Below are 10,282 nucleotides of genomic sequence, written 5' to 3' on the forward strand. Positions count from 1 at the left end.
CCTGCCAATGGCCGCAGCCGCGTTAGGCCGTCCTTCTTGGCCCTCGCCGGCCGCCGTCCCTGTCCTGCCTCGGCGGCAGCGGTGGCCCCAACATGGCGGCCTGAGGCGCCCGCGGAGGAGCTGCTCCTGGGGCGGGAGGCGGGCGAAGAGGTGAGGCCGCTGCCGCCCGGGACGGCGCGACCCTTCCCGCCGCCCTAGCCGCTGGGGGTGGCGTGTCAGGGCGGGCCCTGTGCACGTGTGAACAGAACACCCGTGTTGGGCGGGGTCGAGTCAGGGCAGAAAGTCCCGCGTTCCGGTTCCCGAGCATCTCCGGTCAGGGCTGTCAGGAGGGAAACCAGTCGGGCCGGGTAGGCCAGACTCCCCAGTTTAGCGTCCTGCTGGTGGGGCTTGTGGCGCCCGGGGGGAGAAGATAGAAGCGGGGCAGTGAGGGGTAAAGAAGGGCGACGACTGAGCTGCATTTCGTGCTGTTTTTTGGATGTGGTTCATAGATATTTCAGCCTATGTACATGGCTTTAATTTTATTAATGCTTAATTATTATTATTTTATTCCCCGACCTCTATGTTTTAGATGTTCCTATTTTATCTGCAAGCTGTCTTGAATCCCTGTCAGGGGAAAATGCATAAATAAATATAATGATAATAAATAAGGTCCCTTCCTGTAGTCCTCTGCGCTGGTGGATTTATAGTGTTCCCCTGCATTGTTAACTGAGAAGGGAACTTTTGAACATGCTTACAAACAATGAATTGGTGGTGTTGAATTCTCGTATAGGTCTGTGGTGTTGTTTCCACTCCTCCTTTCTCCTGCTCCCCAGTTAAAGTCAATGGAGGCCTGGCCCATTAGAAAGGGGGCCATCAACCTCTGAAGACCTTAATTGGCACCCTCAAAAAGCAGTAGTAGACTCTGAGCCTTCATTAAAAATATAAAACAGGTCTCTAGCCCTTCTAGAAAGAAAGTTACGAAGCACAATGTGCACTTTTTAAAGCAGGTTATGTTCAATGACCAGCCTGTCAGTGATTTTAGCCAATGAGTGAAGTCAGAGCTGTGATTGATAAGTGAGTTGTTTGGACACTACATAATAGGAATTGCTGGGATTCCAACAGGGCTGTATATATAAAGGAGTAATTGGAGCAAGTGCACCAATGAAAGGCCTCAGACTCTGAGCTTTCATTTCAAAAAAGGAAGTCTCTAGCTCTTCTAGAAAGAAAGTTGCAAAGCATAACGTGTGGACCTCCTGCTGCAGGAAAACCATGAGTGACATCCGCCACTCGCTGCTCCGCCGGGATGCCCTGAGCGCCGCCAAGGAAGTGCTCTACCACTTGGACATCTACTTCAGCAGCCAGCTGCAGAACGTGCCGCTCCCCATTGTGGACAAAGGCCCCATCGAGCTTCTGGAGGAGTTCATCTTCCAGGTTCCCAAGGAGCGCAACTCCCCGCCTAAAGTAGGTCGTCGGACATCAAGCCCCATCGAGGGCCACGTAGCCAACATTGCTCCTCTCCATCTGGGATTTGCCTTTGGGAGCCACCCTTGAGGAAATCTCGCTGCCCTCCCACGTGGGGCTGGAGTCTGATTAGAAAAGTGGTGGGGAACATCTAGGCTTGACATGAGGAGGTTAAGGGGTGATATGATAGCCATGTTCAAATATATAAAAGAATGTCACATAGAGGAGGGAGAAAGGTTGTTTTCTGCTGCTCCAGAGAAGCGGACACGGAGCAATGGATCCAAACTACAAGAAAGAAGATTCCACCTAAACATTAGGAAGAACTTCCTGACAGTAAGAGCTGTTTGACAGTGGAATTTGCTGCCAAGGAGTGTGGTGGAGTCTCCTTCTTTGGAGGTCTTTAAGCAGAGGCTTGACAACCATATGTCAGGAGTGCTCTGATGGTGTTTCCTGCTTGGCAGGGGGTTGGACTCGATGGCCCTTGTGGTCTCTTCCAACTCTATGATTCTATGATTCTAGGCCTGCAAACTCAGCTTGAGGTCAAGCAGGGTCACAAAGGTGAAATCAGGTGATTGACAGGTGTGCAACCTGCTCATCTGTCAAAGTGCCTTGCAGGGGATGGGGATGAGGGAGATCAACATCTGTCCTGGCTGGATCCTGTTTCTTTAAAATTTATTTATAAAAATAATTGTATAGTGCTATATCATAAAAAGATAGCCAGTGCCATTGCTGAGGGGGGCCTCATTGAGATGGAGGGGGCACCATTTGTTACTCTTCAAGGTTTCTTGATTGTCAGTCAGACTAGGTAGGTCATTGATCTGACTGAGTAGCTCCAAGGCTATTCTGTGAAAATCGGATAGGGAAGATTTCAAGCTGTGACCCTCCAGGTATTTTGGCTGACATCTCCTATAATCCCTGGCCATCCAGAGAGATTCTGGAATTACTGACCAGCTATCTTAACATTTGTCCCAGGAAAACTGGTAGGTAGTATTTTTAAAATATGAAATGCCAAACAAATGTCTTTGGTCAAGATACACATATGGAAACAGTCCTCTTGTTTTCTTTGATGCTATAATGCCAGGGGGGGCGGGAATGCTTTGGCCTTGGCTCATAGATGGCCCCTCTTTTCTTTCTCTTTCTTTCAGAGACTGAACTCACTGCAGGAGCTTCAGTTACTGGAGATCATGTGCAATTATTTCCAGGAGCAAAGCAAGGACTCTGTCCGGCAGATCCTTTTCTCCTTCCTTTTCAGCCCGCAAGGGAATAAGACAGATGACAGCAGAATGGCCTTGCTGGGGAAACTCGTCTCGATGGCAGTAGCTGTGTGCAGAGTGCCTGTCCTGGAATGTGCTGCTTCATGGCTGCAGGTGAGAGTTTACCCCAGGTGCAGGGACCTTGCCTTCCCTCCCAGAGGAGCTTCCAGGCAGCCTCCCATCCAGGCAGTGACCAGACCTAGACCTGCTTAACTTCAGCAAGGGGGCTGCTGTGCCTCTTGGGGGGGGGAGGTGGCGGCATCAGATTGGGCAGGGCTGAATTTGACCCTACCCTGCTGGTGTATATGCAGAAACAGGAGATAGAATGGCCTGTTTGCCCAGGTCACATCTTGCTCAGCGTTCCTCATACAGTGGTACCTCGGGTTAAGTACTTAATTCGTTCTGGAGGTCTGTTCTTAACCTGAAACTGTTCTTAACCTGAAGCACCACTTTAGCTAATGGGGCCTCCTGTTGCTGCTGCGCCGCCGGAGCACAGTTCCTGTTCTCATCCTGAAGCAAAGTTCTTAAGCCAAGGTACTATTTCTGGGTTAGCGGAGTCTGTAACCTGAAGCGTATGTAACCCAAGGTACCACTGTATTGCTCTTGTAAAGCTACAAATCCTCTTTGAAGGACCAGTGCTCTTATTCCGTGATAGGTAGGCTCATTCAGGAGCCTTTGGGGGCTGCAAATCCTTTAGCTCTTCATCGTCAAGGCTATCAACAAGCTCGGGTCGCTGCCTGCATCACTCCCCCTACCGCCTTCATGCAGCATCCTACGTTTTACTGGAGCCAGGCTGTGTGTGGTTTCGTCGGCGCTGCTCCCCCCCAGTTTCTCATGGTGGCTAATCGTGCATCTCTTTTGCAGCGGACGCCAGCAATCTACTGTGTGCGGCTGGCCCAAGCCTTGGTTGATGACTACTGCAGTCTAGTGCCAGGCTCCGTCCAGACCCTGAAGCAGATCTTCAGTGCCAGCCCTCGCTTCTGCTGCCAGTTCATCACATCGGTCACCATGCTGTACGACATGTCGTCAGGTAAGTTCCTCCAAGTGAAGCTCCTGAAGCTGCCCAATGCCATTTGGAAAGGCACAAGACACGCTACACGAAGATGCGTCATGTTCCACACATCCTGATGTTAAGGTTGCAACAGATTGTGGTGGCCTGAATCGGTTTGTGTGCAACTTTACTCCAGGGCAGGGACAGAATCAGAGACTACGATGTGTATGATTGACTCTCCAGGTATTTTCATTGCTGTTTTGTGGCCAGCTTCCTCTTCCCCTTTGCTTGGTATGTTTGATGGATTCTTGTGATAGCTCTCGTTTTTAAGCTCTCTGCCATTTAGAGTTTATCTCCTTGAGTTTTGTTCTTGGTAGTGCAGTTGCTGTGTTTATGGGTTCCAAATGTTGTGAGCTGCCTTGGCCCTTTTGTCGAAAGGTGGGATACAGATGTTTTAAATAATCTACTATATATTTTGGAAAGCTGTTTGTTTGTTCGCAGTGCATTCAGATGTTTCTTTAGATATCGGAACCAAATTTTACATGAGACCAAGGGGCAGGTTTTTGTGTCTGTTTGGATACAGGGAGACATCATTTTGAATCCAGATGGCAGACTGAACCTTTGAAAGATGCACTGATCTTTTGGGTTCCTTTGAATTCCCAGCCCATGATGGGAGGCTGCTGGTTCTAAAATAAACATGAAAACACTTGAGCAACTATGGTGGGAAGAGACGGAGACAGGAAGTCCAGGCTGCCTGGCCCCCCTGCCCTTGATCTGCTGCATCCCCCTCTCCAAGCAGCCTGCAGCCCACTCTTGGGTGTGGGAGGCTCTGGTTCCAGGGCCAAGCATTGGCAAGCCCCAGCTGCTATTTCCAGTCCCGCCATTTCTGTGGTCTCCAAAACTGGCTTCCCCTTCTTTTCCAGATGACCTCATCCCGCCTCCGGACCTGCTGGAAATGGTCGTGTCTTGGATCTTCGAGGACCCCCGCTTGATCCTCATCACCTTCCTAAACACGCCGATCGCAGCCAGCCTGCCCATTGGGTTCTTGGAGCTCACCCCGCTGAGCGGCCTGATCCGCTGGTGCGTGAAAGCTCCGCTGGCTTACAAATGGAGGAAGCCCCCCGTCTCCAACGGCCACCCGGGGGGAAAGCTTGCCAAGGACCCGGCTGCCGCCTTGGACAAGGGCTGCCAGCCCTTGTACTCCAAGCTGCACCTCAGCGTCCTCCAGGTCCTGATAATGCTGCAGGGGCACCTGACGGAGAAGAATCTGTGCGGGCGCCTGGGGCTGGTGCCCTTCGACCACGTGGTGGCTCTCGTGGAGGAAATGAGCAGGCTGTCCGATGAACTCAACCCCCTCAATGCCACCAAGGAGACGGAGCTGGCTCTTGACCGGCTGGCCCAGGCCTTGCAAGTGGCCATGGCATCTGGAGCACTGCTGTGCACAAGAGGTAGGCACTGGGGGCAACCACCAGTGAGCCCGCGCAGGCCGGCAGAAGAATGTGCCGAGGCAAGGCAGGGGGTGCGGGGAAGTAGCAGAGGGGTGGGGAGGAGACTTTGGGCATGAGAGGAGCTGCACAGAGAGATACTAGAAGCTGCCTAGGCCGGGTCAGAGTGTTTGTCCATCTGGGCCAGAATTGCCTACTACAGACTTTCCCAGCGTGGTTCCTTCCAGATATTGCTGGGCTCCAACTTCTTCCTCTGCCACCATCCCAAGGTGGCTGGGAATCTAAATATCCAGAAGGGAAGCAGCACATGGTGGGGAAGCCTGCTCCAATTTTCAGGAGCTTCCTCAATGCTGCCTTCTACTTGATCCTTTCAACTGCAGGTGGTGGGGATTGACCCTGGCACTTGTGCAGCGGCTAAGCCCCTGTTCTCTGGCTGTTGCCCACTGTAGCATGAATCCAGCTAAGGTGGAGAGGCTGTTGTCCAGAGGTCACGCTGTCTGCAGTCTGGGGGCCTGTGCAGATAAACCGCTGAGCTGGGCTGCCTCCCCCTTTTGCAACAGCCCTGGTTCTCTGTGTGTGATGGTGGGTAACATTCGGGGCACACTTGACCATCTCTCAGCTTCCAGCCCCAATCCCTCCCAAGTGCCCAGGGAGCAGAATGCCATCTGGCTGGGACTCACTCCTGCCAGAGGAAAGGAAGAATCATCCCCTTCCCTCACTCTTTGAAGAGGTTTTTAATTGCCTGGGTGCTCGGAAGTGGGTAGGAATGTGTGGGCACTGTCATTTTTACAGCTATCATTTTAAGAATTGCATCCTGTGTGTGGTTTTGTTGGGTTTTATGTTGTTAGCTGCCCTGGACACCATTTGGGGAGGAAGGGCAGGCTACACGTTTTGATAGTAAAGAAATACAGTGGACTCTCTGGATAAGAACTTAATTCATTCTGGGGGCCTGTACATACCCCGAAAAGTCTGCATCTAGAGGCACCGCTTCTGCGCACGTGCGCAGGACGAAGCCCAGAAGTATACACCTCCGGGTTTGCCGCATTCACAACCCGAAAGTTACGTTACCCGAAGGTAACATAATCTGAGGGTTCACTGTACTGTAAAAGTGGATCCCAGCCAGCAACACACCTGCTTCCTCTTCTGCTGATTTATCAGGATTGGGACCAAACATCAGGGGGTCCTGCTCGCTGTTTGACAGCTGACCGGCCTCTGTGGCTCTCCCTAGTGCTCTTGCTCCACAGTTCTCCTAATCTCTCCACCTTCTTGCTCAGGACAGGAATGTGAATTTCCAGACACGCCTCTCCTGACAGTGGAATCAGACTCCCATGGAAGGACTTCTTTCTTGGAGGTTTTTAAACAGAGGGTCGGACCTATTGGGGATTCTTTAGTTGTGATTCTGCTTTGCATAGGGTTGGAAGAGGTGATCTTTTGGGTCCCTCTCAACCCTATGATTCTGCCACAACAGTTCCACAAATCACTTCTCCAGGGTTGCCGTGTTACTGAAGAGCAGCTCTCCACATGGGTCTGGGATGGAGAAGCTGAGCGAGAGTTCAGGGGCCCCCCAGGAGAGAGCTTTCCCCTTTGTCTTCCTGTTTCCACCTCCATTTTTTTCTGTTCTCTCCTTCCAGAGGATCTGAGGACGGTGTGCGCCAGACTGCCACACAACAAGTAAGTCAGTGCTCTGTGTTTACAATGGAACTGAAACCGCTGTGCCCATCCTAGAAGTATTGTCCAAGAGATACCCACAAAAGCAGAAAGGTGTAGATTGGCAAGCTGTGCTTCCACAGGAAAGTGAAAATGACAAAAGTGTGGTGCAGCCAACTCTTTCTCCCCCCACCTTACTGTCTGTCTGTGACAAGGACAGCCAGGACTCCGTGCCACCCTGCTGGCAGTCCATATCAACCCCTGCTTTGCAAATGGCCTGCTTCGTTCTAATGATTCAAGGACACCACTGTGGGTGCTTGAGTCTTATCTCTGTACATGAAAGCTGGGCCATTTTTAGCTGCTTACATAGCCATGGACTGGGTAGAAGTCCTCCCAGTGTGCCCAGTGTTACGTTTGCCAAGAGAGTGAAAGGTTTTTCTCCCTCTCTCCTAAATTAACACTGGAACTCAGGGACATCCAGTGAAGCTGAATGTTGGAATGTTCAGGGCAGATCAAAGGAGAGCCCTCCTTCACGCAGCACAGATTTAAACTGCGGAACTCCCTCCCACAGGAGGTATTGATGGCTGCCAACCTTCCTGGCTTTAAAAGAGGATTAGGCAAATTCCTAGAGAACAGGGCTCTCGTTGGCTACTAGTCACAATGGCTTGGCTCTGCCTCCGCAGCTGGAGACAGCAGGGCTTCTGAATTCTGGAAACCTGGGGTTGTGTCTTGTGCACAAATCCTGCTTTACCGGGTTTCCCATCTGGTTGGCCACAGTGAGATCAGGATGCTGGACTAGAGGGGCCATGGGCCTGATCCAGTAGGCGCTGCTTCATGTCGCTGTAGAATCCTGTTCCTCAGCAGGTCAGCTGCCTTCACCCACAATTGTCTCTCTGCTTCTTCTTCCTGCAGCCTGCTCCAGCTGGTGATCTCGGGTCCAGTCCAGCAGCCCACCCACGCTGCTTTGCCCCCTGGGTTTTACCCCCCCATCCACACACCCCCTCTGGGGTATCCCACCCATGCAGCCCACCCAGCAATGCCTGCTCACCCAGCTCTCCCAGCTCACCCCGTACAGACATTCATTCCAGGCATGGCGTTTCCTTATCGGCCGATCCGCTAAAGAAACTGGACTTCTCCTCTCTTCAGGGAAAGAGTGTTTTCCACCCATTACAGAGAGAACCAACCGTTACTTTTTGCTGGGGGTGGGCAGGGTAGGGCTGTGCAATTCCTCCTCCAAGAGAGACCTTGAAGGCCCTGGGCGTTAAGATGCACAGGGGGCTGGTAGTTGTTTTTTTAAAAGAAATAATCTTGTATGAATGAGGAGGAGATGCCAATCTGACTGGAACAAATGGGATCTTTCTTTTTTACTGTCAACCCAGTATGACGGTTTTACGCAGGAGGGAAAATGTCATGATCTGGTATTCCACTCAGAACATCTGTTTGCAACTCCTTCCTCCCAGCCACCCCCTCAAGTGACAAAGCTTGACTGGTTCTTATGCAAGAGAGCCTGGAGAGAACAGTTTTGTAAGCTATTTTCTTGGGGTCCTTTTTATGTGAATATGTATGATTTCAGTGCAAGTACATTTTTTTAAAAAAAAGGAATTGCAGAATTTTTTTGCTTCAAAGTTAGCAGTCTGTGGCATTTTCTGTAAAAGCAACAACAAAAAAGCAACGATAACTGGCCTTCAATTTCTTTCTCTTGCATTATTCAACATGTCTGCAGCTGGTTAGGTGAAACTTGAACCTTCATTGACTGTTGCTCTGCTTGGTATCTCTCACAGGGTGAATTTGGGTGAAATATTTTTTTCAGAAATATTGGTGTCCATCTAACAAATTTCACATGTTTTAAAGCAGAAACTAAATCACATCTTAAAACTTGTGATATTTAATCTTAAATTAGCTTCAGACGTTGCTGTTAAGGGGATGTTCAAATCAAGGCAGGTAGGAATGCATTTTTATTTAAAGCATTTTTATCCTGCTCTTCAGCAGAAAAAGACTCAGAGCAACTTACAAATGTCAGTGACGAGACAGTCCCTGGCCTCAGGCTTGCAATCTAAAACACATGGCACAAAAGGAAAAGGTATTGGTTGGGTGGAGGAAAAAAGAAAACTCAGGGGCTAATTCTTTGTTATAGATTTCTTGTAATGACAAGCTGGAATAGAAATACATTAAAGAGAGGAGCCCAAAGTTGCTGGTCTTTCAGCAGAGCTGATGAAGAGGCTCTGCAGCCCTGTTTCTCTCCCTCCCTGATAGCTGCTGATGGTGGGGGTCTTGGTCTAGTCCACTATGAAATGGGGGTGGGGATGGGAGTTGTCTCCTGGGGTTTACAGAAGACATACACAGACCTGCTTTGGACCCTAGGAACTACACACAAGTGCCAATATGTTAATGAGGATGTATTTCAGGAGCTGAATGGTCTTGGCTCAAACAAGGTCGATTTCTTTCTCCTTCAAGCCCTTCTAACTTTCAGAGGATGATGTAGAGAACCTGATGCTTTGACAATCTTCAAAATGTTGCCATTGGCCCGTTTGGTAATGGAGAGCTATAACGCCACATGTTCCCCAGTGCCTTGTCCACAGACTTCAAGCCAAAAGGCTTGTAACTCTCTTAAATTAACAATGAAGGATCCTGGTGTTTGTGTCCGCCTCCATATTGCCTGCGGCAGAGGGCAGAAAGTCTCTTGTCAAGCCCTCTAATGAGAAATAATCTCTGTCTTAATTTCAAGACACATGAATGATTCAGACTGGCCTTGGTAAGTCTTCCTAGCATTTTGAAAGGGAAGGAACTGATTACTCTGAAATGCAAAATGTCTTCTCTAGTTACAGATATTTTCCAGTATTTGTCCCTTGGGCCATGTTACTTCCGATTTCCCCGATTTCAGCTCAAGGTCATCTTGCCCCTATTTTCTTCTTTGAATTTGGTGTTATTTATTTAGTATTTTATTCTGTTGGAACAAGTTGGACCTCTTGAGCCTCAGTCAGGCAAACAGCAGGCAGATCTGCCTTGATTTCTGCAGCTGAGACCCATCTCTGGCTACAAATGCCAAACTGGCTCTAGAAAGCTGAAAGTACCCCCGAGCTGAAGCGCAGCTGTACTATTGACAATCTTCTCTTCATTTTTGTGGACAGCAGTGATACAGGGCTGCTGAATATGCACCAAGGGTGCGGACTTCTAAACTGAACAACTAGATTGGTGGCTGCCCTCAATCATGCCATCTTTTTGTGTGGATAAGCAGCCCAACCCTATGCAGAAGTAGGGAATTTCAGTAGACTTAGCCATGCTTAATTCTGCATGGGAAGGGGTTGTAAGAATTACAAATATAGGTGGGGGCATGTGCGTGTCTGCTCACAACCAAACACCCGCCCAGACCCAAGCGTGCCCCGCATGCTGGGCGACTCTATTGACTTGCATAGCTCTAGAGAAACGGGCACAGGCTGACTTTTCCAAAACCTCAAATTAGTCTCACAGCTTTACTTAACATTCAGTTAACATTTAGAGGGGTCCAT

At 49.8% G+C, this 10,282-nt stretch overlaps 1 protein-coding gene across 1 annotated transcript; it reads left to right on the forward strand.

Moving 5' to 3' along the window:
- Window positions 1–8,653, forward strand: INTS15 (integrator complex subunit 15). The gene is made up of 7 exons (XM_083585774.1): window positions 1–150; window positions 1,242–1,440; window positions 2,586–2,807; window positions 3,558–3,723; window positions 4,608–5,132; window positions 6,761–6,800; window positions 7,689–8,653. The coding sequence occupies exons 1-7, from the start codon at window positions 8–10 to the stop codon at window positions 7,894–7,896; spliced, it is 1,503 nt and encodes a 500-aa protein (XP_083441900.1). The 5' UTR covers window positions 1–7; the 3' UTR covers window positions 7,897–8,653.
- Window positions 8,654–10,282: the final 1,629 nt, after the last annotated feature.

Source organism: Podarcis filfolensis (genome assembly GCF_964270895.1).
Source record: "Podarcis filfolensis genome assembly, chromosome: 14".
Taxonomy (NCBI): domain Eukaryota; kingdom Metazoa; phylum Chordata; class Lepidosauria; order Squamata; family Lacertidae; genus Podarcis; species Podarcis filfolensis.

Excerpts from the sequence above, each read along its gene's own strand:
- INTS15 (XM_083585774.1), top strand. The coding sequence starts at position 8 with ATGGCCGCAGCCGCGTTAGGCCGTCCTTCTTGGCCCTCGCCGGCCGCC. Across the intron at positions 3,724-4,607 it reads GCTGTACGACATGTCGTCAG|ATGACCTCATCCCGCCTCCG; the intron begins GTAAGTTCCTCC and ends CTTCTTTTCCAG. Across the intron at positions 6,801-7,688 it reads GCCAGACTGCCACACAACAA|CCTGCTCCAGCTGGTGATCT; the intron begins GTAAGTCAGTGC and ends TTCTTCCTGCAG.